We start from the raw sequence: 25985 nt of genomic DNA, 5'->3' as shown, positions 1-25985 counted from the left end.
ATAAGTGAACTCGGACTCAACTCAACGAGCTCGGATGCCTAGTTACATCTCTCGAACTCGGACTCAACTCAACGAGTTCGGACATTCGCATCCATAAGTGAACTCGGACTCAACTCAACGAGTTCGGATGCCCAAACATCCTAGTGACATGTCACTTGTATCCTAATCCTTTCCTAAGGTTCAACGGACCTTTTTCCCAATTATGCGTCTCAACCATCTCCTACGGAATGTCGATACGATACTCTGTAGTATTTCACATTTCATTTTCCAAGTATATCACATAATTTGACATATTATCAAACAATTGTCACAAGTATGATATTTCATAATAATTATCATATCATTTAAATAACATAAAAACATTTAAAATAATAACTATGTTACCAACATTTACATATGAACTTACCTCGTATGCGAAAATGGCTATTTTACCATTTCGTCCACAACTTGGTATTTTCCCCATTTTAGCCCAATTTCAGTTTTCCTTGCTCTATCATTTAAAATATAGTCTAATTAGGACTCACATTATTCAAATTGACCCAAAATCATATTTTGGAAAAATTACAATTTTGCCCTTAAACTTTTGCATATTTACACTTTTGCCCCAAAGCTCGTAAATTAAAATTCAGCCTATTTTCTTATGTTTTATGACATGCTGATCATTTTTCCTTCTATGGCAACATCAAATTCTCACTCTAACATGTACTTATGACTATTAGGTATTTTTACCGATTAAGCCCTTTTGCTCGTTTTCACTTAAAACCGAGTAGCACAAGTTGTCTAACATAATTTAAAACCTCATATTCTATCATAAAACACCAAAATACACAAATTTCACCTATGGGTATTTTTCCAAATATAAACCTAGGTTAAATTATTGCTAGCATAAGCTAAATCGAGCTAGGGACTCCAAAACGTAAAAATCATTAAAACGAGGGTAGAACGGACTTACAATCGAGCTTGGAAGCTTGAAAACCCTAGCCATAGTTTCTCCTTGCTATATTCGGCCATGGGGTTGAAGATGAGCAAAATTGGCTTTAATTTTGTATTTTAATTCATTTTACCCCTAAATGACCAAAATGCCCTTACTACTAAACTTTCCAAAAATTCCATCCATGTCCAATTTTTGTCCATAGACTTAGAAATTGGTAAAATTACTCTTTAAGACCTCCTAATTAATATTTCAAAACAATTTCATACTAGAAACTTCTAGAATGCAAGTTTTGCAAATTATTCGATTTAGTCCCTAATTTCAATTTAAGCACTTTATGCATAAAATTTCTTCACGAAATTTTCACACAATCATGCAATCATATCATAGACCTTAAAATAATCATAAAATAATTATTTCTATCTCGTATTTTGTGGTCACGAAGCCACTATTCCGACTAGGCCCAAAATCAGGATATTACACCCGTTGAGTCCCTATTTATTTTTAATTTGTAGCGAAGGTCTTTCATCTCTCTTGAGACTGAAAAAACAAGATCGTTCATTGAAAGGGGCAAAGGAATGTCGAAGAGGACCTCAAATTTCTCATTTAATGTTTGCTGATGATTATATTTTATTTGGAGAAGTCACTGAAATGAGGGCAAATACCATCAAAAAGATACTTGAAGAATATGGAAATTGTTTTAGGTAATGTGTTAATTATGAAAAATCTACTGTTTTTTATAGTACAAATACTCCAGATTGTTATAGAAATTTTGTTTCACAGATACTTAATGTTCGAGTTTCAAAAATTCCAAAAAAAATATCAGATTGTCCAATATGATGGGAAGGGGGAAACGGTAGACTTTTCAGATATTAAAGGATCGTATGAAGTCAAAATTTGATAGTTAGAGCACCAAATTTCTATCATAAGGGGGAAAAAAGGTATTTTTAAAACCAGTTTTATAAGATATTAAATGGCATGTTTCCTACTACCAAAATCTATTTGTGGGGAACTGGAAAGTATTATAGGGAATTTTTTGTGGAAAAAAGGACATGAGAAGCTTGGAATATACTAGTGTGAGTGGAATCGTTTAGGTGAATTAAAAGAGAATGGGGGGTTTGGGTTTCCAGAGTTTGACAAAGTTTAATTTAGCTTTACTTACAAAACAAGGGTAGCGATTAATTAATTGTCCAAATTCTTTGTTGGTGTATAATTTGAAAGCAAAATATTATCTGACTATTTATTTCTTAAATGTAGGGTTAGAGAATATACCTTCCTATACCTAGAAAAATGTGTGGGATGCAAAAAGACTTCTCAAAGATAGTATGTGTTGGAGAAGAGGGATGGGGGCCCAAATTTCGGTGGCGAAGGATACGTGAGTGTCAGGATCTAAAAATTACAAAAGACAAAGTGATGTTAATAATATTGGCATCAATGTTATGGCGGACCTAATTGACTTTGACTCGAGGCAATAGAAGGTGGAAAAAATAAGGAATACTGTAATACCCTTTACCCATATTCGTTGCCAGAATAGGGTACGAGGCATTATTGGAGTTTACGAATTAAAATTTTTTTTTACTCAATATAGCCCATTTATAGATATCTAACCTTCCCTGCAATTTTTGTAACACCCCTATAACCCGTGTCCGTCGCCGGGGTGGGTTATGAAGAGTTACTGATCCAAAATTTAATATTTAAAAAAAAAACATACACAATAAAAATAAAATAAAAATATACATCGCCAAACTCAATTAAAGATCGAAATTCAAACTTGTATCGACATTCAAAAGTAGCCATATTCACATGGCTTATATATAAGTACATCTCAAAATATCATTCGCTTAAGTCTATTCCATACATGCCATACTAGCTCTAAAATATAGTAGTACCCCAAAATGATAGATAGTGTGACGAGTAGCTGACGATTCTCTTTCCGAGCAGGTAACTGGAATCAACAATCTATAAAACAGAGAACGTAACAAACGAAGTAAGCTTTCAAAGCTTAGTAAGTTTAAGCATCACAAATAATTAAAACTTATCGAAAATCAAAACATTCATTTAAACAGACTTATTCTCAATTCAAATTGCTTCATGGCCGGATACACATAAACATACACATAGATTCTCAGCACATATTTTTCTTTTACTAAAAGTTCATGCGATGCATTTAAATCAAATAATCTCATATAATAACAACATTTGACCGAATAGGTCATTGTTTTACTCGTAGATATAACAATCATTCACACTTAAGTATCATTCTTTGATACTAATAATTCACAAAATCATTGACTGAATGTACATAAGTACATAAAGAAATTTTAACATATAATTCATATACAAATATACCATGACCGATCAAATCATTCTCATATTCGCAAATATAACCATCAATCATATTTATATATATATTCTTCTTTGATGCTAATGATTCACTTCGAAATCAATTCACCGATGAGTAAGTAATACGTACCTGAACATATTAAATGTATAGTACTTACTCGACGATAGTTTACTGCGAACATTCAATATCGTAATCTTACTTAACTTACTGGCATTAAGCTTGTCAGGTCTTAGAACTTGAAACCAATTACCAGCACAAGCCTGCGGGAATTTAAACCAGGTATAATACCAGCTCGAAGCCTACGAGACTTTAGCCCGGACATATTTCCAGCACGTAGCCTATGGACCTTAAGTCCGGATATAATTCCAGCACATAGCCTGCGGACCCTAAGTCTGGATATAATTCCAGCACATAGCCTACGGACCCTAAGTCTGGATATACATCACTGAATGTCATGCATACTTATTCGCAAGAAAATTCAATTCACATAACATCTCAAAATCATAGTTCATTTATTCCATTCGAATAATAGCATAACATGGGCACCATTCATATAACTTTTGGCTCAATAACATACATAAGAATATATGTCCATTTTACTTTCCAAGCTTAACTTCTAATGTCTATTCGGCTTTAAGCCTTAAACATAAATTATTTGTCACTTCGCAGGACAGTTATCATACACATATCAAGACATTATCAATTACGTACTAAATGTGACTATTCAAAACTTACCTTGAATATTTTCGAACAGTCTCAGATTGGCTATTCAACTACTTTCTCTTTTCCCTTGTCCAACCTTGGTTCTCTGTGCTCTTGAGCTTAAATTCAACAATATTAAACTAGTCATTATTCGACTATTCAAGCATTACTTTCAGAATATAATATATATATATATATATATATATACGACTTTCACACATATAGATCATAGTAAGTTTATAAGAAAACATTAAGCAACTCGTTAACAAATTTTTATCAATATTTACCACATAATCACAAATTCACAATATGCTGTCTTCTTGAGCAATAGTCACTAAATTATTTATAATTTGAGCTACGAAACTCCAAATCAATTTCCATAAAATTTCCCTGAAAATAGACTCATATATATTTTATCCATAAAATTTTCAGAATTTTTAGCTTGGCCAATAAATACCAGATTTTTCTTAAAGTTTCCCCTATTTCACTGTTTGACTAATCTGACCACTCTTCACTACGAATCAAATTTATCATTTACAGAATTCAAAATATGTCCTCATTTATTTCATTTGAAACTAGACTCATTAAGGAGTCTAAGCATATAAACTACATCATATAACCATTTTTTTAAAATTTATCATGATTTTATAAAAACAGAACAGGGGATCTAGAAGTCATTTTGACCTTGTCCTACATCACTTTAAATATCTCATTATCAGAAATTCTTTTGCTTTCACAGTTTCTTTTATAAGAAAATAGACTCATTAAGCTTTAATTACATAATTTATTCAGCTTCTAACTCAACTCTCACAATTTATGGTGATTTTCCAAAATCACGTTACTGTTGCTGTCCTAAGCAGATTTATTACCAATTCATTCTTTCACACATTCTTTGCATGCATGTTATTTAAACATGTAAATCACCAATCAATTTCATCACATATATCTATAATTTCACTAAAGCATAATCTCAATACAATACATCGTGCTCAAATCATTATTCAAGTTTAAATTCGGCTAACACACATATAACACTAGCAACTAAATATTAACATTGCATTTCACTATAATAGCCAATTGCCATTAAACAATTAAGCCACAATTATTCAATTTTACCAAGCTTCGACTTAATTTATAACTATCTAAATCATTTAAAACATTCAACAACAAATTCTTCTTTAATTAAGCACATATTCGGCAATGACAATGGTAATTTAGCAAACCTTAATTTAACTTATAATTGTTCATATTCGGCATATTAAACTCTAGCGTGCCTTTAGATATTAATTTCCAGCACGCATTCGAATACTTTTCGAGCTAACAACAATTAAATTTTCAGATAGCCACCTACATCCTTTCATCAAATACTTGTTTCTTAGTTTCAACTATTAATAATGGGACATTACTAAAATTGAAACTTTTGGACAGCAATATAAATAGCAATTTAAACAGTTTTAAGCTCCCAAATTTTTAAACTCCTCAAGCATAAACCGAACAGCAATGCATGTTGGTTCTAACCATATTTATTTTGTGCATTTTACCCACAGTACAAGATATGCAAAATTTAACAGCAACCAGAATCAGGTGACATCCTTAATCTTTTTCTCTTCAAAAATCTTCCATAGCCGATTACTCATATCACTACTAAAAAATCAAAATTTTGACATGGTTAAGTTAGGGACTTAGTAACTAACTTAATATATGCTACAATTTCAAAAATGAACATAAATTTCATACCTTAATTCTAGCTCAAAAGTGACCGAATGGCTATCTCCCCTTTCTTCTTTAAGGTTCGGCTAAGCAAGGAAGAAGATGAACCAAACCTTTTGTTCTTCTTTTCTTATTTCAATTAATATTTTTATTTCAAAATAATGCAAATTCTTATTATAATATTTAATTAAACATATATATTGCCCATCAACAATCATTATGGCCGGCCACCATAATCAAAAATTGGATATTTGACATGCAAGTCCAAACTTTTTGTGACATGCATTAATAGGCATTAATAGACCCCTTTTTAAAATTACCTATCACCTTCCACAATTATTTCACATAAGTCCTATTTAATAATTTCACATACAAATGACAAAATTAGAGCATGAAACTTTCACATATGCATGTACACATATAATAAGCATAGAATATAACAATTAATTATTTTTATGACTCGGTTTTGTGGTCTCGAAACCACTTCCCGACTAGGGTCAAATTAGGGCTGTCACAATTTTAAACCGAGACCAATCCACATCAACCAATCCAATTCAACATATTTTCAAGATAGATTCATGCATTTTTATAAGATAACCTCATCACATACCAAAACCAAGATTCGTTAGCCATACCAATGGCTGACCTTACATTCATTTCACATTAATATTTACTTTATTAGCTTATACATGCCATTGATTTCCAAAATAAAGTTTCCTGATATACCGAAATCTTGAAGTTGATAGTGTGATGTGTCTCCGATCAAATCCGACCTCCGAGCTCTTAACACTACAAAACAGGAAAAAAGGAAATAGGGTAAGCACTTTGTGCTTAGTAAGCTCATGTAACAAGAATTATACTTACCTAATATTTTCAATACAATGCAATAAACATTCAAATATCCATTCAATACATTATTACCCTAACATGCACAAACTCAACTTTCAAGTTAGTCCAATAATTTTCATGTATCAATAATATATACCATGATTGATGAGCTCATCGATACCATGATTTTCATTCCCTTGTTATTTTTCCATATTTATCTCGTTGAATTTCTCGAAATTTTGATGGATTTCAGAGGTACACTTTTAGTGTACATTTCCGGGTCAGTCAATTCATATTCATGTGCGCACATTTCTATTTCAGAGAGCACACTCCCACGAACCTCATCCTTACAGAGAGATTACCAGTCTAGGCTAAATCCCCTGTAATATAAACTCATAGATTACCAGTCCAGGCTAAATCCCCTGCAACGAAAATTACTCTAATGAGCTTGGATTTGAATTACCAGTCCAGGCTAAATTCAGACCCAAATTCGGATTACCTGTCCGAGCTAAATCCATTTTCCACATATTCTTCGGGAGGGCTGTATCAATATAGGATCACCCGTCCGGGCTAGATCCTTTTTACCATCAATTCTTTTCGGAGATCCATCGAATTTTCCTTTCATTCAACCGGGATTTCTTCCCCTTTTATCAAATATATTAATGTTTCATCAATTTTCATACAATGAATATTAAAATCATATTCACATCAATAACATACATTTCAAGTATTTAAGAATATAATTCAAGTTACATGAACTTACCTCGATACTTGTTCGTATACAAAAATCTACTAATCCCAAACTTCCTCCTTTTCTAGATCTAGCTTTGTATTTGAAATTTCTGGATCTAAATAAATAAATTTAATTATCAATTTAATACATTTCATGTTCATATGCAACATTCTCTATAATTCCATTATTATTTATAGTTCATTCAAAGCTGTCTACTTGAGTCATAGTCATTTAATTATTTTTTTCTTGAGCTACAGAACTCCAAATTAGGATTCGCTAATTTTTCCTGAAACTACACTCACATATATTCTTACCAATAAATTTTCAGAATTTTTGGTTTAGCCAATAAGTACATTTTATTCTTTAAAGTCACCTATGTTCTGCTATCTGACAGTTCTGACCCTTCTTCACTAAAAATTAATTATCTCTTCATACAGGATTCAGATGATGTTATCGTTTGTTTCCCTTGAAAATAGACTTATTCAGGATTATAAAAATATAAATTTAAGCCCATAATTATTTTTCTTAAATTTTTTATGATTTTTCAAATTCAAAACAGGGGAACCCGAGTTCATTCTAATCTTGTCTCACAAAATTTATTATATCTCGTGATTTACAATTTTATTGCTTACACCGTTTCTTCTATGAGAAACTAGACTCAATAAGATTTAATTCCATATTTTTTTCATCTTCTAATTCGATTTATAAAATTTATGGTGATTTTTCAAAGTTAGCCTACTGCTGCTGTCTAAAATTGTTTTAGTGCAAACTGTTTATTACCATTTTTCCCCTAAGGTTTTAATAAATGATAATTTCATCCCTACTCAATTCGCCTCTCAAGTGAGCTGATTTTTCTCAATTAACACTTTATTCTATCACTTTAAACTACTTTACAGCCTTTGGAAATCATAATTTCAGCACTAGACTTTAATTCCAAACATTTTCATAATTAGGTCCTAAAAATCAATTCCTATTGAAATTACCTAATAAAATCATCTCATAAACAAATTAAAGCTTCAATTTCATTCTATTTCATCATAAAATTACAGAACTCAACCATGGTGACTTTCAATTTCATCTATGAAATCAAAAACTAATGAATTTAATAGTAGGACCTAGTTGTAAAAGTCTTAGAAACAAAAAAATTACAAGAAATAGGCAAGGATTAACTCAATTGGTGCAAAAATTATGAAATATCAGCTTAAATAACCGCTCCTATGGCATTTTGGCTGATGAGAATGAAGAAAAATGAAAAAAATCTAGATATTTCCTATTTAGTCCTATCTTTATTTAGTTAATTATGCAATATTCCAATTTTTCCCTTAAATCATTAATTTTCCTGCTGATTTCATGCTCTTTCCGTCCAGCCCAAATAAATTTTTGGTCTAATTTCATTTTAAATCCTTTCTCATTAGACACTTAAGCTATTTAATCATTCTAGCAACTTTTACATCTTTTCCAATTTAGTCCTTTTTATTTAATTGACTACCCAAACATTAAAATTTTCTGACGAAATTTTAATACCACATCACTAACATTTCATAAATATTTATAAAAATATTTCCGACTCGGTTTTATGAGATCGAGATCTCGATACCTTATTTTTACCCAATTTCTTCAATAATTTTTTTCTAACTAACCACTAAATCGGTAAAATTTTTATATCGATATTTTCATACGATTTTCCTATTATATTAATATTCATGCAATAATTTTTTAAAATAATTTCTCTTTAAATCGGATTTGTGGTTACAAAACTACTGTTTCGATAACTTTGAATTTAGGCTATTACAAATACCTTTTGTGAAAGTGATGTGAATAGAATCCTCCAAATTTCTTTAGCAGCAAAAAAAGACTTGAGTCTACCTCAAAAAGGTGAAATCGCTATTACAGTCACTATGCCTACACTAATTTATACAATAGAACTAAGCTCTTAGAAGGCTAATCTAATGTCAACAGTAGGAAGGCTCACTCTTTTACCCTCATCCATCCTAGGACTACACTCTTACTGACTTATACTATATATGCAATGCATGTTATATCTATAACCAGGGTTGTTTGAACCAGAGCGGATAGTCGAATTAGGAACCGATCAGGAGAGTAATTCAAAAAGTGACTTTGAACCAACTAAATCGAAAATAGGTTGAACCAAGTTTTTTTTATTTAAATTTTTGATTTTTTACTAGTTTTTTAATTGGATCGGTGAACCGGTGACCTGAAAACAATCATTAGAATCGACACGACATCGAAGATAGCATCAAGAGTGGAAGAGTCAAGGTCAAAACATCACCTCTAGACATTGACCATGATAGCCACCAAGGCAGAACCTAATGCAATGGCGCCAACGACCATCGAAACTCAAGTCTAGCGGGGGATCAAAGAGACATTGACATCTAACCATGAATGATTCAAGCTTCACAAAGCAAGAGAGGTACATGAAGAAAACAAAGAGAAAAAAAAAACCGAGTCATTCAAGGTAAAGCTTCATTGACCATCAAAGACAATAATTGAGAGAGGTTAAAACTACCCGTGAAAACACGACATTGCCTTTCTCTGGCAATCGATGGTAAATCATAAGACAAAATTAATGTGGCAAGAATAAGAAAATATATTTTTACCTCATGTTAATGTGAAATTGTTAGGTCTCACTATCAGGGGCAAAGCCAGGGGGGCTGGCATGGGCCCCGGCCCCCCTAAAATGTAAAATTGTATTTTTAGGCCCTTAAGATTTTTTAAAAATTTTAAATTAGTAAAGATAAAATTACACTTTGGCTCCCTTAAAATTATAAAAATTCGATTTATTCCTTTACAAATTATAAAAATATAAACTATAAAAAATTAAAATTTCATCCGACCCCCTAAAAAATTTTTCTGACTTCGCCCCTAGTCACGATATTATTAATGTTAATATTAAGCTAACATATTTTAATAATATTATTCAATTACATAAAAAAAAACCCCAAATTATCTTATACAGATTAAATTTAAAAAAAAAGTTTATTTGATTGGAGTGGGATTCTGGGCTTACTGGGCGAGCCACTTGGCCCCGAGCAAGCAGTAATATCGATGAGATAAGAATGAGAAACCCAAGATAATCCAAAGCGTGGAAATGATGATTATCATGCCATGTCCTACAGTTCCATGTCATTCTCAATACACCATCATTGTCACTGCCTAAATGCTTTAGCTTTTTGACTAGTTTCGTTATACTTACAAAAATTGCCGGCTTTTCTACACTAAAATAGATGCTCGCCACTGTTGCGTCTTTGGCTACTTGTCTTGTAGTTTAATCTGGTTTCTCTCTCGTCTCCTCCTATTTATTTGATCTTCGGCTACTTACAGACTTACAGTCTTCATCTGGGCTTTTAGATTTTTTTTCTTTTGTTTTTTTGGCAGTTGTTCCTTTGTGTTATTCATGGCACACACTCTTGGTCTTACTCAACCAGCAAACATAGAACTCCCCAAGGTGAACGCCCCATTTTTTGATTGACTTTTTGGGTTTAGATTTAATTTTTTAATATTGAAAATTCTGACATTTCGCTAACGGGGATAATTTATATTTATCGATTGTTTGGATTTTTTTTTGTTTCAAACTTTGGTCATGGATTGGTTCTTTAAAGGGTCTCTAAAAGTTGATATTTTGATGTGCATATCATTGGATTGATGAGTACAGACTTGAATTTAAATTAGCTAAAAAAATTGTCAGTCTAATGTTTGTGAAAATGCTTGAAAGATCTCTTTTGCTGCAAAAGAGATCGATGTGGCAGAATGGAAAGGGGACTTACTTGCAGTTGGGGTCACTGAAAAAGACATGACCAAAGATGAAAACTCCAAGTTCCAAAACCCAATTTTGAAAAAATTAGATGGCCTGTTGGGTAGTCTCTTAGCTGAGGCCTCTTTTGAGGAGGATTTCACTGGGAAAGCTGGCCAGTCCTTGGTTCATAGACTTCCAGGCCTTGGCTCCAAAAGGGTTGGTTTGTTTGGCCTTGGTCAGTCAGCTTCATCGCCAGCTGCTTTTCATGGTCTTGGTGAGGCTGTTGCTGCAGCTGCAAAGACTGCTCAAGCCAGTACTGCCGCCGTCATCCTTGCCTCTTCAGAATGTCCTTCCGTCATGTCGAAGGGCAACACTGCTGCAGCTATTGTATCTGGTAATGCTCTTATGATTACTTAGTATCATGATCAATGTTCTTATTCCGAAGTTTGAAGTTTATCTTAGTTGAATGGTTTGGTTTTCGATAGGGACGGTGCTGGGATTATATGAAGATAATAGATACAAATCTGAGTCAAAGAAACCACAGCTTAAATCTCTGGATATTCTTGGTCTTGGAACTGGACCAGAGATAGAGAAGAAGATCAAGTATGCTGAAGTTGTTTCTTGTGCTATAATATTTGGAAGAGAGCTTGTGAATTCACCAGCCAACGTACTTACCCCTGGTTCGTACGAGCACTATTCTTGTTTTTTTTTTTTTCCAATATTCCTTTCTTTTTTGCATTTAATTGTAAGGAAGATTATTGTTTAATTTTATGTCTGAAGGTGTAATTAGAAGGCTGAATTTCTAACTTGTCAATGACAGTGAGTATATTGTTTAGATGGGGCAATAAAAAGGAGAGAAAATTTGTAATTTCTTTGAACCAATGTGTCTGTTTATGCTTGCAGCTGCATTAGCCGCAGAGGCTTCAAAGATTGCTTCACTGTACAGTGATGTTCTGTCTGCAAACATCTTGACCGAAGAGCAATGCAGGGAATTGAAGATGGGATCTTATCTCGGAGTTGCTGCAGCATCTGCAAATCCTCCTCATTTTATTCATTTATGCTACAAACCACCAAGCGGATCTGTTAAAACCAAGTTAGCATTAGTTGGAAAAGGGTTGACTTTCGACAGGTAATTTCATAAATAATTACATTAACATATTCTAACAGGCGAATATTTTATGATTCAGTTACCATAGGAACTATCCAGCAATGTATTGTTCAGGTTTTGACTACTTGTCTTAAATGTTCTTAGTGGTGGCTACAATATCAAGACTGGACCTGGTTCCTCGATCGAAACCATGAAAGTAGACATGGGAGGTTCGGCAGCTGTTTTTGGTGCAGCAAAAGCCCTTGGACAAATCAAACCTTCTGGAGTAGAGGTAATTTATTTGCTTGCTCTCATTTTACTATTGTTGCTCTCCATCTCTGTGCAATCTTTTCTTATTGTGTTTTATATGTTAGTTTATGTTTGTTTACTTCTTCTGATTTCTGCATCAAATCTAGTCTTTCACTTCATAAATTGTCCTAATACGCAGGTTCATTTTATTGTTGCATCTTGTGAAAACATGATAAGTGGAAAGGGTATGAGGCCTGGAGATATTGTCACAGCTTCAAATGGAAAGACAATTGAGGTATAGTTTGTTCTATTCTAGCCAAAAAAAAAAAAAAAAAAAAAAGAAAATCGAGGTATACATGAAATATATATGGTATTGTGACATTCATAGTTGGGTTCTTTCTTCGTTGTCTTTAATAAATTACTTGTTGCCCACTATGCTGATTGCAGGTTAATAACACTGATGCAGAAGGTAGGCTTACACTAGCAGATGCTTTGGTTTATGCTTGCAACCAAGGTGTTGAGAAGGTAAACCTGAAAACCAGATATCGTAAATTTGTGATTAGAGTTGTAAACTTGGTAGTTTCAATTGCTTATTTTGTATAGATAATCAGATTTCCATTTTTCAAGTCTGGTTGACTAATTTTGCAGATAGTTGACCTGGCAACACTAACCGGGGCTTGTGTTGTTGCTCTTGGACCCTCAATTGCAGGTATATACTTGACATATGAATTTTACAATCCCTGGAAAACAGTTTTTCGAACTTAGCTTTGGTTAATTTCGGAAGCAGGTTTATGATCATTTTCTGGATGACAATTAAGTTCGGAGAAACAACAGGCAATCTGAATGTTTAAACATTTAAAGTTGGCACTTCAATATAACAATTTTTTTCTTTCCATTTAAAGTGTTTTCCTTATTCATAGTTGGTTCGAAAGGCAAGCAGTCATCGTTTCATTGATTGTTACTCAATTATTGAAAGTGTGTACTGTCTCACCGTTGCCAATTTATTGGAAAATTTTCTTTAGGCGTCTTCACACCCAATGATGATCTAGCAAAGGAGTTATTTCAAGCTTCAGAGGCCAGTGGTGAGAAACTTTGGAGGATGCCATTAGAGGAAAGCTATTGGGAATCAATGAAATCAGGAGTTGCTGATATGGTAAATACCGGCGGTCGTCAAGGCGGTGCTATCAATGCAGCTCTGTTCTTGAAACAAGTATGTCAATTTTACTGTCTGTATATTTTTACGCATTCAAACTATAGATATTGTAATGTCCACGGTCGAACCATGTTGCAGAACTTCATTGTTGTTGGAACTATGATTTTGCAGTTTGTTGATGAAAAAGTAAAGTGGATGCACATTGACATGGCTGGGCCTGTCTTGAATGATAAGAAGCATGTGGCAACTGGATTTGGCATCTCAACTTTGGTGGAATGGGTTCTGAAGAACTCTTCTTCTTAAATGAAAGCTTGGAACATGCTCTGTCGTGACGGTGGCAGACCGAAAAAGGAGAACAACCTGTTCGAGGTTGTTGGGTTCTGTAAGATCTGTCTCATGAATAAGAAGCTTGTTGTTGGAATACTGCTCTGTTTTCCTTTGCTTTTTGTAGCTTGTTCCTACAATGTTATAACTACATAAAGCTTTTTACCAATAAATATCTTTCCTTCTCATGTTTTATGGTGATTGTGTTCTAACTATATTATATATATATATATATATATATATATATATATCAGGATATTTGGGTAACTTAGGAAAGAATAAAGGGTTAAAATTTTTTTTAAGTTAGGTGTTTCAACTTGACTATTATTCTCATATTAGGACTTAAACATTTCTTTTATCTACCAGTACTTGATATTTTTTTGAAAATTTTAGAGTTTGAGCCTCAACGTGGGAATAATTATTAAATTTAGGTCTTAATATAGAACAATTATCAAACTCAAGGACTAAGTCGGATAAAAAAAATTTTAAGTTTCAATATGAGAATAATTACTAAATTCAAGTCTTAACTAGGATTTAACCAAAAATAAAAGGATAATTTATCCTATGAAACACTTAGAACTCAAATGAATTTATTTCTCCTAGAAGGAAGTAGAAATAGAAAAATAATTAAAGATAGTTAAAAATGTGATTACTAGGAATACTTATAATTATGGGAAAATGTTGCTAAAATATTAAGAAAGTTACATTAAGACAAGTCACATTGGTTCACTAATTATTTTCCGAAAGTTCTCTTAATAAAAATTAGTTCATTATTAACAATTTAATCTATTTATTTTATGTAAAAATAGATTAATACATTCATTTTAAACTTAAATATAATTTGATAACACTTAAAAAATTTAAAATATTATATAAAAATAATATAAATAAATAATAAGAAAAAAATCATTTTGTCTCAAAAGCAAATAAATAAATAATAATGATGATGGGGAATCTATAATTTGGTGACCAAAATATAATTTTTACACTATATAAATGATTAAACTTATATTCACCATTAAAAATTTACCCTAGAATACTTAAGGCTAGGCTTAATCCAAGCAAAATCTAATCTAATTTTCTTTTAATAATTTCTTTATAGATTCTGGTTATATTTTTTTGACTCAATACCTAAAATTATTTATAGCTTCTCTAAGGGTGAAGCCGAATAATATTTTAGAAGGGCCGAATGAAGTTTTAATTTTTATAATTTATATTTTTATAATTTTAGAGGAGATTAAAGTGAAATTTTACCTTTACTAATTTAAAATTTTAAAAAATTAGAAAGCCTAAATGACAATTTAATTTTAAAGAAAAGTAAAATATGACCGCATAATTTTTAAAAGTAAAAATTTTATAAAAAAAAGTGAGTGATAAAGCTTTTGTAAAAGCTTTGAAAACCTAATAATCAATATTTTTACGATATTCATTTTTCTTTAAATTATGTCACATAATATTTGATATCTCATTTAGCGGGTTAAATTAATTATCTTGATAATGGAAGGACCTTATTGATATAAGCTGAATGGTTTGGGATAAAATTATAATGGCCATTTAAAGTGAAAGTTAGAATTTGAGTGTGTATAGTGCAATCAACCCTACCATAACACGTAACACATGTAAAACCATCAGAGTCGATTTCATCAAAAATCGAGACCGTACATAGGAAAAAAAGAAGCAAAACATGGTTCGTGGGTGCCAATGGAGGAGAAAGCTTCCCTTCATCAACATATATATATATAGTCGTTTCTCTTTTCCTCTCATTCTTCCTAACAAACTACCTCCTTTATTTTCTTTCTCCATCTTTCCCTTCCTTTTTTTGGTCCCAAACAAAGACCAAGAAAATATTCAACTCCATAAACACCACCATCGTGTCTTTTCAATAGGGAAAAAACTGGTATTAATCCAGGCTATCTGATTAAGATCCATAAAAAGGAAATTAAAACCATGGCAGGTCGTTGTTTTCACGTTGCATGGATCTTCTTCTCCTTGTTTTATCTCTTCTTCCTTCCTTCGCATTGCTTCTACCTCCCTGGTGTTGCCCCTGAAGATTTCAAAACGGTCAGTTACTTTCTTCATATGCATGCATGCATGTCAATGTTGATTGATGCATCATCTTCATTATAATGTGTTTTTGGATCTTTGGGTCGACTTTGATTTTCCATTCTGTTATTGGGTTTTATTCAGATCTGCGTTTTATGATCTCTTGATAGTTTGTATCCCCCCCCCCCCATTGTTTAAAGGATCCTAACATTTTTCAAATTTATGTATTCTTCCATCAATGCCAGGGGGATCCATTGCTGGTGAAAGTGAATAAGATAACTTCAACTAGAACACAACTTCCTTATTCCTACTATTCGTTGCCCTATTGTCAGCCTGATCACATAGTTGACAGTGCAGAGAATCTTGGGGAAGTCCTTCGTGGTGATCGAATTGAAAACTCTCCTTACACGGTGGTGAATCCACCACTATGATTTTCTTTTACGTCTCTTTACACTCTATATCTTGGTTTTGTTTTGTTTTCAGTGATTAAAAAAAGAATCATTCTAATTTGCAGTTTATAATGAGAGAATCACGAATGTGCAATGTTGTATGTCGTAAAGTTCTTGATAAAAAAGCTACAAAAGCTTTCAAAGAGAAGATAGATGATGAATATCGTGTTAACATGTGAGGGCTCTCAAAAAAATTCCCACTTTCAGTATTATTTCTTTTGAGTAACAATGGAATGAATATGTTTTTTTATGGTTTTGTTTGTGATATAGGATTTTGGATAATCTTCCATTGGTTGTTCCTATAAGAAGGCCTGATGTTGAAAATGCTGTTGTGTACCAGCATGGTTTTCATGTTGGTCTCAAAGGGAAGTATGCTGGGGTAAATACTAGATTTATCAGCTTGTTTTTTAGATTAATTTTTATTTTTATTTTTCAATTTGATGATGCAAACATCGCTGGTTTGTTGCTGTGAATTGTAGAGCAAGGAAGAGAAACATTTCATTAACAATCATTTGGCATTTACAGTCAAGTTTCACAAGGATCCATTGGCAGAAACTGCAAGGATTGTTGGATTTGAAGTCAAGCCATTCAGGTTATTAGACTTTGTTGCCTTTAATATCTCTTATCAATGGTGTTTATTTTCTGTGTTTCTTAACAAATCATGTTGATGAATGCAGTGTTAAACATGAATACGAGGGCGAGTGGAACGCGAAGACCCGTCTTAAGACCTGCGATCCCCATGCAAAACGTGCAGTAACGAGCTCTGAATCTCCACAAGAGGTTGAAGAAAAGGAGATCATATTCACATATGATGTTGAGTTCCAGGTCAGGTCATGTACCCCTATGTAAATTGCATATGTTACTCGAACATAGTCCCAATCAACATTGGTTCTTGCTACTTGTTACAATTTGACTAGTCTATTTGATGTTATTTCATTCTAATCACCTTGCTCCTAGTAATCTTGCAGGAAAGTGATATAAAGTGGGCATCTCGATGGGATACCTATCTTCTGATGGCTGATGATCAGATCCATTGGTTCTCAATTGTTAATTCTTTGATGATTGTTCTGTTCCTGTCTGCAATGGTGGCGATGATCATGTTGCGAACTCTTTATCGTGATATCTCCAAGTACAACCAACTCGAGACACAAGAAGAAGCTCAAGAGGAAACAGGGTGGAAGCTTGTCCATGGTGATGTTTTTCGGCCTCCAACAAACTTCGATTTACTCTGTGTGTATGTAGGAACAGGGGTTCAGTTTTTTGGTATGATTCTTGTTACAATGATCTTTGCTCTCCTTGGCTTCCTATCACCTTCAAATCGAGGCGGATTAATGACTGCAATGCTTCTACTCTGGGTCTTCATGGGCCTATTCGCCGGATACTCTTCGGCTCGGCTATATAAGATGTTCAAAGGAGCAAACTGGAAGAGCATCACACTCAAAACAGCTATTAAATTCCCTGCAACTGTCTTTGCCATCTTTTTTGGCTTGAATGCATTGATATGGGGTCAGAAATCGTCCGGTGCAGTACCATTCGGAACCATGTTCGCTCTCGTACTTTTATGGTTCGGCATCTCCGTCCCACTCGTGTTTGTGGGAAGTTATATTGGTTTCAAGAAACCTGTAAAAGAAGATCCGGTGAAAACTAATAAGATCCCAAGGCAAGTCCCGGACCAGCCGTGGTACTTGCACCCTGCATTTTCGATCTTGATCGGGGGCATACTTCCATTTGGTGCTGTTTTCATTGAGCTTTTTTTCATCCTAACATCAATATGGCTGCATCAATTCTATTACATATTTGGATTCCTCTTCATTGTCTTCATCATTCTTGTTGTCACTTGTGCCGAGATCACAGTTGTTCTATGCTATTTCCAGTTATGTAGTGAGGATTACCAATGGTGGTGGAGATCATACTTGACTTCCGGTTCTTCGGCACTTTACTTATTCCTCTATGCTGCCTTCTACTTCTTCACAAAGCTTGAGATCACAAAACTGGTATCCGGAATGTTGTATTTTGGCTACATGTTGATTGTGTCATACGCGTTCTTCGTACTCACCGGTACAATTGGTTTCTATGCTTGCTTCTGGTTCACTAGGCTCATATACTCATCGGTGAAGATCGATTGAATTGTTTTTTGTGCGACTCAAATCAAAATTTGTGGGTTTAATTCATCATGAGGATTGCTCAAAAATCAAACCCCAAAACTGAATCAGAAATGCAGGACATTCTTTTGCTTGTGGACTTCACCAATTAAGTTTTGAATATTTTGATCATTGAAATGGTTTAATTTTATTTTTAGATTTCTCCATGGTAGTTCTTTGATTAATTTTTAGTTGTTAACTGATTCCATTACTGGTTTTGTACTAAAGAGATTATGAAGCAATCTCTTTTTCAGAAGTCATTTTTCTTTTTGTCTAGAAATCAAGGAATTGTTGTATTCAGAGTTGATAGTCATGTTGTGTCATCCTGCAATTCTGTCAATAAAGAATTTTCATAATCTTCCAATAAAGAAGATGATCAATTTATATACATTGTAGCAAGAGTTCGATTACATTTTATCTCTACTACTTAAATCTGTACTACTAAAAATAAATGAATTTTATATAAAAGATCAAAGAATAAATTGATCATTTTATTAAAATTAAAACTTTTATTTATTTTAATATTAAGTACTGACGTGATTGATGATACTAACATGAATCAATCGTTTTCATTCCTTTTAAAATAAATAATATCTCATAGGGAAATGGGAACTATATGTAAATCCATAGGCATAAGAATTTAAAGCAAGCCTTTACTTACAACTGTATTTCCAAACTGGAATGTCTATGTATTGGGTATAGTGGTTTCAGATCTTCTAATCAAACGTAACAACAAATATAAAAATAACATCATGGATTACATATCAATCTGCGTCTTCAGCAGTAAAATCAGGTTCCGGAGGCTTTTGTAGTTTCACCAACTCCTTTGCGCTCTTAGCGTTCCGGTTCCGATGAATGCCACGAAGTGCGTTTGCAGCAAACTTGGAAGCTAAGAAAGTAGCACCGATGCTGTATGAACCTCCACCGCTGTTATTGCGGGTTCCATCTGATCCTCCTGCTGCTGCTTCCTCTTCTTCTTCCTTACGACGAAGCTCCTCCATGATCTTCCTCTTGGAATAACGCCGCCAAGCGGCTTGGATAAAGCAAGCTGCCCAGGTTCTCCACTGCTGTGAATGAAAACGGAATGTATGCTGTACCTGTCTACTGTGAAGACGCCTGAATTGACCGGCAACAAATTTTAATTCCTCAGCTATGAGGGCAAAAGCTTCGACCTCAGTTAAAGCCATAACTGTCCGAGTAGATGTTGGAAGGCTAGCACCTGTTTTGGGATCCAATGCCCATGTTAGAAGTTCCTCTCCACAGAAATCTCCTTCTTTCAGCAAACTGCGGTTGAAAAACCCACTCCTTCCACCATCTGTTGTTACACTCTCAAGACGGCCACGAATAATGAATAGCATCTCATCAACAGGATCCCCCTCTCGGACTATGTAGGTGCTCTCAGTAAACAGGCATGGTTTCAGCCGTTCACAAATGGCATCAAGCAATCTCTCATCCATACTCTCAAACAGAGGAACCTACAAAAATGAAAGTAGTTAGAGCGTACGATGGTGCCAAAGCAATACAATATTGGATGCCAGTCGAGAAAAGACCACAATGGAAGGATCATACAAAAAAACAGGAGGAAAAGGAAATGGAATTGAAGGAAAAATTATTAAGCCTATGCGTAAATACGGAACTGAATTGAAATCATGAAGTATAGCAAAAACAACTTCTAGAGACACACCAGATCATCCACTAAACGAAGATAGTACAACATGCTACCGATCACTTTCATATATAATACAAACAAGAGATTTATGTTATGGGGAAAACTTGTATTCCATAGGCTTCAGAACATGGATACAGAAAGACAAGTGAAAGGTAATCCATTGCACGAAAAATAAAAAAACTTGTACTACTCAGTTCTCACTACTGCTAATAAAGAAGACACCAAAACACAAAGAAAATAACTTACCCTTCTAACCAAAGCCAGACAGAGGTGCCTCTTAATATCTCTCCTCAGATCCTTTGGGAGGCTCTGGACCAAGTTCTCTTCATCAACACCGCGTGTTTCCAACCACTTGTATTGGTCATAACGCCTCACCCGTTCCCTTAAGTCCTGGGGAAGCATACGATGATGCATCCATTGTTCTGAATCACGCCTTTTAATCCTCATTTCTTCTAGCCGAATAGTGAGAGATTGAAGATAGGTCTGTTTACAACATTGAAAACAACAACAATACCAGAACATTCTCAAATCAATTTTGCTTTCTACAGTCTCAAGTCTCAACTAACTAACTGGCTAAATAAAGCTTGAGATAATATTCAAAAATCTACCTGCATGTTTCCAATCAGAAGTGCAAAGAGAATGAGTCCAAAAATGGCAAGTGCTATGGAGAATATGACTTCACCAGGATAGGTGCTAGTTTCAAGTCCCTGGCCAAGGGTACTGCAAATATATTGAAGGAAATACACAGAAGAATCTTAGGAATCAGCTGAATATAAGTCAAACACAAGCATAGAGAACATATAATAACAAGAAATTAACCGTCCCATATAAAGGATAAGTCAAAACAGTAGGCACCAAGGGCAAATAACCAAAAATCAAGTTAGGAAGCATTTAAGCATAAGGGGAGAGGCCTTTTATTTATTTCTTTATTATATAGTCTAGCAACTAAAGGCCAAAGGATTGATAAAGATGAAGATAGGAAGGTAAGACTTAAAAAAGAGTATCAAAGATAGTACAAATATAAGACTAATGTTCTGAAATGGCAACAATAACTCATAATCCATGAGTATGTGGGTACATGTGGCTTTGAGTTCTTAGGGTTCAATCAGTAGGAGTTGAATGTGTAATAGATGCTGTATTTAACATCCAAGTCCCTGTAAATAGATCACAAATAACAGAAAGTAGAACACAACCTATAGTGTATCTATTTCATATGCATTGCCAAGAAGACAAGAAAACTTTCCACACAAGTGGCGTCTTGCAAGTTCTCTTTCAAGCAATCATGATAAATGATGATTATCAATGTCTGATATGAAAGCAACTTCTTGCTACATAATAATCTAATATACAGTGCAGAATATCATATAACAGAATCCACATTTTATTTTCTTATTTTCTTATTATATTAATCAACAGTTAGAAGGAACATGATTTCCCACCTCAAATTCTGTAGACCCCACCATAAACAGTAGCAGTATTTGGAAAAGAACTTTGTTGATGAAACAATACCAGATGACAAAGCATGTGTGAAGATTCCAAAATCAAATGGAGGATTATTAATATTGTCATCAGCTGGGCACTTTTCTTTAAGAACAGTGTCTTTGGTATTATTCCATACTCCATAACCTTCCATATGCTGATTCCCGCAGTATAAGAAATTTGTATTGCATTTATCCCTACCAATATCCTTACAAGCCTTCTGCCAGCAAGTATCATTTCGTTCTACAGCTACCCAGTACCAGAATGCCCCTACTATCTGAATCATTCATCCAAAAAAAAAAAAAACATAGATCAAAATATAATTACACAAGTAATCATATTTGTTAAAGAACAGATTAGAGCGAAAATTGTGTCCTAGAGATCAAAAGATGGCCTAAATCAAAGAAGTGGAGAACAAATAACAACAGGTTTTATTAGTGCAATAAAGATGCATATTGATAGGGACTTACATGACTACAAAGCATATATAATACCAAATAATATGCAGCTCCAGCCCAAGCAGTTTCAGCAAAGACACCTGTTGTCCTTTTCATTTCTGATGTTAAGGGTATAACTCTAAGAAATCGAGGGATATACTGAAACAAGACGATGAAAAACAAGGCCTGTTTTGTTGCTAGCACATCTGAACCATTTGAACCATGAAGAAATCGCCAAACAACAATCTGCATTTATGAACAAAATAGTGAGAAAACAGCACGTGCTTTTGATCAGCCACGTTGCAACTAGGATGCCATGCAGCAATGATAGTTCATCAACATTATTCCTAGGTAGAGTTAACTACGACTCCCTAATATGACAATGCACATATAATCTTAACTTGGACATCCATAATCAGCATATTAAGCACTTGAAGGAAAATAATATTCAACCAGATTTTCACTTAAAAAATCCTATGGATGTTATATTCATTCTGTATTTGGAATTGAGAATATTTATTTTGGCCTTGCCCTACATGCGTTCAAAGCATTACCCATGTGAATTAACAGTAGCCAAGGATGACAGAAAAAAAATGCAATGAAAAAATTACTTTTAACATAGTCCATATATACAACACAAACCATCAGTTGCTCCCGTGTTTCACACTTTAAATAACAGAATACATGCGGTAAAGAGTGTGTCAATGTGAAAGAAAAAAGAAGCATGTATACAAAGAAAGTTAATACACATAAAGCAGACAATAATGAAGCAAAACAAGAAGTAAGAATGAACAATACTACAACATCAGATGGAATAAAAATAAAATTGTGGCTCACCAAACATGGATACATGAGAAGGAAAAAAATCAATAAAGAAAGATATAATGCAAGAAACAGAGAGCTAGATGCATTAGAACAAATGATAATATGCAGCATTCTGCTATTGAATACTGAAGGAAACAACTGTTAAGACCTGTGGTAATGGAAGCACAGCAAGAAAATCAAGGAAGAAATATTGCAGCATGTATCGCTTGGCTATTCGTGCAGGATCAATCACAAGTTCACCTCGTCCAAAAACTCGAGAAGACGGTGCAATGTAAGCAGTACGGAACTGAAGAGCCATGCGGATAAGATAAAAAGCATCTATAATCGTCCGCAGAGTGGTTGCAGTGACTGCTAAACTTTTATCAATAGTGAGACACTTTTCTGGATCATTAATAACAGGAAGAAAAAAAAATAGAGGGTCCACTGATACAGCCAGAATACATGATACGAAAAATAATTTATTGCATAGCAAGAGGAATTTATCCTGAGGATCAAATATTTTCTTTTCTGATACTTTAAGATCCTCAGGAAACACGACTCGAGAAACCCCAAATCCAAGTGAGCGACCAATTGACTTAAGTCCTTCAGATCCCTTTCTGATCCCTCTCTTGAAAGATCTAGATGTTCTATTGTTTGCATGGCCAGAACGACCTAATCCCTCAATGTTAAACCCACAATTTTTCAATCCTGCAGCAGAGGGTGATGATGATCTAGAGTCCAAGTCATCCAACCTGGAGAAAATAGAAAGAAAAACTTAAAGATGATATGTCTTCCCCTAAAATAATTTACCCAACAGCGGTAGCTATCAGCCTTAAACTCTAACCACGAGAGATAGAGAAGTGGGGAAAAGAACATTCAGAATAATGCTTTGGTACCTGACAAACTTCTCCCTTTGTCCACTCATATACTGAGCTTTATGACCACAATCAAACATTTTTTACAATAGAGTGCATAAATACATCCTGCAATCCAGCAACAACGATTCAATCAAGTGCCAAGCAATTAGAGAAGTTTCTTATGCTATCATTCATGATCCAGCAGTTAAGCAGCTACAATTCCAGAAGATAGCAAAGCAAAGAAAATTCTAAATGTTTGAACAGAATAAGGAGGAAGCACAAACCTATTTTCCCGTAAGACCAATCAAATTTATGATCGCAAGAAGTAACATAACTGCATATAATTTATGTCTGTAGTTTCTAAGAGATTTCAACGCTATAATTGGAGAAACAAATTCCCATCATTCAATCCTTTCAAGTGGAGTTCAGTTCCAGTTGAAATAATTTGGTGAATTAAATTTAAATTCAGACTCAACAAATGCTCCAAAAGACCCTAAATTTAAACATCATTCAGATGTTTAGTGTTATACACTTGTTGAAGAACTGAACTAGTCCATATTTCTCAAAATCACAAATTATCACCCTCCTTCAAAATTTCAACTAGCCATATGCCTCTACAATCGCTATTTAGAAGCTAAACATAATTTTAACAGATACGCATAATTACCAAAAGCTGAAAATTTCATCTCTTTATCTACCGATCAAGTAACAACCATAATTTCAATAAAATCTCTACCTTTCCTGATCCTTCTATCTTTACCAAGTTATTTTGCTAGAAATCGATTAAGCTAAACCTAATTGAAACCAACACACACCTCTTCTACAGTTACCAAAAGCCGCAAATTTCATCTCTTTATCTACTGATCAAATAAAAACCATAATTTCACTAAAAATCTCCACCTTCCTAATTATTCTATTTTTAGCAAGTTAAATTGCTAGAAATCGAGCAAATTCTCTACCTATACTACTGGATCCCAATAAATGGCTGCAAAAAATAGCTTGTCCTTTTCAAGTATTAACCAAGCTTTCAATCTATTAAAGAATCAAATTTACTATCCTTAATTAACCGCTTAATCGAACGGAAAGTTCGCTCAAAGTAACGAACGACTAATTAGAAAGCAGAGTTGACTTCTAGATTCGAAACTCTTAGCTAAAACTTCAACTCATATAAATCATACCAACAAAAAATTGAATAAATTACAAAGAAGAAAAAGATCATAAAATTTTCAAACTATAAAGCAATTTTAAGAACTCATAAAAAAGAAAAAAAAATCAGTACATAATTATAAAATTATCTAAAATAAAATTAATTAAGATGAGGAAGAAAACTTACAGAGAAATCCTTCAAATTTACTTCAAAAATGAATTAAAAGCTTCTTAATAATGTAAAAACAAAACAGATTTACAATTAAGCGCGACTGAAGAAGAAGAATGTGGGAGAAAAAACATGAAAGACAGACACGAAGATAATATTTACCGAAAAAAGGACGAAGAGAGAAAGGGAGTCAAATTGGGAAATGTCCAAATGGTCCCCTTTAGCCTTTAGTTCACCTTATTTTTATGGTTAAATTCTGGTAATAGTCCCTGTATTATGCGTAAAATGTGAAATTAGTCCCTTTAATTTGGTATTTTTAGTTACTGTACTTTTCAAATTTTAAAATTGCACCCCTCACCAAATAATAGTAATTAAATTCATTAAGTTAAAATAATAGTCATTAAATTCATTAAGTTAATTTTTCTATTTACAAAATTTGGCACCGCAAACATATTATCACATTTGTAATATGGTGTAATTTATTATTTTGCATATTACTCAAAAAAATCAATTAATTGATTTAACTATTGTCATTTGAGTCAAGAGTAAAAATTAAAATTTTGGAATTAAAAAGTATAGAGACTAAGAATGATACAATTGGAGAAAAATGATTAAATCAGGACTGAAAGTTTAATTTTCGAAAAGCAGTGTGGCTAAAATCAACCATATCAAAAAATATAATTAAATCTAATCAAATTAAAGTATAGGGACTAAATCCATAAATTATGCATAGTACATGAACTAATAGCATACTTTCACCTATTTTTATCGCACGAAGCAATGCTTTTAATAGAATAACACAACACAATCTTAATTACATTATAAAGCAAATAAGGTTGAAGGAAAAAAAATTATTTTGAGTTAATCTTAGACAAGTGAAATTTGATTCCGAAGTTTTTGATTTTTTGTAAAGATTAATCACTTGTTATGTTCAGTTCACACTGTATATAAAATAAATTCAAATACGTTTTTAATT

General features: G+C 33.4%; 2 protein-coding genes and 1 pseudogene across 4 annotated transcripts; 2 read left to right on the top strand and 1 right to left on the bottom strand.

Annotated features, from left to right (window-relative positions):
• Window positions 1-10262: 10262 nt before the first annotated feature.
• On the top strand, window positions 10263-14010 carry LOC108464252 (leucine aminopeptidase 1-like). Of its 2 annotated transcripts, XM_017764441.2 has the most exons (11): window positions 10263-10542; window positions 10645-10714; window positions 10982-11396; window positions 11488-11682; window positions 11906-12131; window positions 12255-12381; window positions 12538-12633; window positions 12786-12863; window positions 12987-13047; window positions 13361-13548; window positions 13663-14010. In XM_017764441.2, the coding sequence occupies exons 2-11, from the start codon at window positions 10664-10666 to the stop codon at window positions 13792-13794; spliced, it is 1569 nt and encodes a 522-aa protein (XP_017619930.1). In that variant the 5' UTR covers window positions 10263-10542; window positions 10645-10663; the 3' UTR covers window positions 13795-14010. The 2 variants fall into 2 exon arrangements, with proteins under 2 accessions (XP_017619930.1, XP_017619929.1); XM_017764440.2 differs by having other exon boundaries at window positions 10264-10714.
• Window positions 14011-15451: 1441 nt separating this feature from the next.
• LOC108463152 (transmembrane 9 superfamily member 10-like) lies at window positions 15452-18819 on the top strand (annotated as a pseudogene).
• Window positions 18820-19014: 195 nt separating this feature from the next.
• Window positions 19015-25229, bottom strand: LOC108463920 (probable cyclic nucleotide-gated ion channel 5). 2 transcript variants are annotated; one of them, XM_017763924.2, is made up of 8 exons: window positions 25028-25229; window positions 23734-23820; window positions 23007-23589; window positions 22067-22279; window positions 21557-21873; window positions 20726-20837; window positions 20364-20600; window positions 19015-19923 (listed from the first exon to the last, which is right to left on the bottom strand). In XM_017763924.2, the coding sequence occupies exons 2-8, from the start codon at window positions 23790-23792 to the stop codon at window positions 19213-19215; spliced, it is 2232 nt and encodes a 743-aa protein (XP_017619413.1). In that variant the 5' UTR covers window positions 23793-23820; window positions 25028-25229; the 3' UTR covers window positions 19015-19212. The 2 variants fall into 2 exon arrangements, with proteins under 2 accessions (XP_017619413.1, XP_052880154.1); XM_053024194.1 differs by having other exon boundaries at window positions 25172-25221.
• Between the last annotated feature and the right edge of the window lie 756 nt (window positions 25230-25985).

Source organism: Gossypium arboreum, chromosome 13, assembly GCF_025698485.1.
Source record: "Gossypium arboreum isolate Shixiya-1 chromosome 13, ASM2569848v2, whole genome shotgun sequence".
Classification (NCBI taxonomy): Eukaryota; Viridiplantae; Streptophyta; class Magnoliopsida; order Malvales; family Malvaceae; genus Gossypium; species Gossypium arboreum.
This window is presented reverse-complemented; position numbering and strand designations above follow the sequence as displayed.

Bases quoted from the DNA above. Each gene is read 5' to 3' on its own strand.
- LOC108464252 (XM_017764441.2), top strand. From the start codon at position 10,664: ATGGCACACACTCTTGGTCTTACTCAACCAGCAAACATAGAACTCCCC. The intron at 12,382-12,537 runs GTAATTTATTTG...CCTAATACGCAG, and splicing joins TCAAACCTTCTGGAGTAGAG to GTTCATTTTATTGTTGCATC. The intron at 12,864-12,986 runs GTAAACCTGAAA...CTAATTTTGCAG, and splicing joins GCAACCAAGGTGTTGAGAAG to ATAGTTGACCTGGCAACACT.
- LOC108463920 (XM_017763924.2), bottom strand. From the start codon at position 23,792: ATGTTTGATTGTGGTCATAAAGCTCAGTATATGAGTGGACAAAGGGAG. The intron at 23,590-23,733 runs GTACCAAAGCAT...TATTTTCTCCAG, and splicing joins CAAAGGGAGAAGTTTGTCAG to GTTGGATGACTTGGACTCTA. The intron at 22,280-23,006 runs GTCTTAACAGTT...TCATAAATGCAG, and splicing joins CTGTGCTTCCATTACCACAG to ATTGTTGTTTGGCGATTTCT.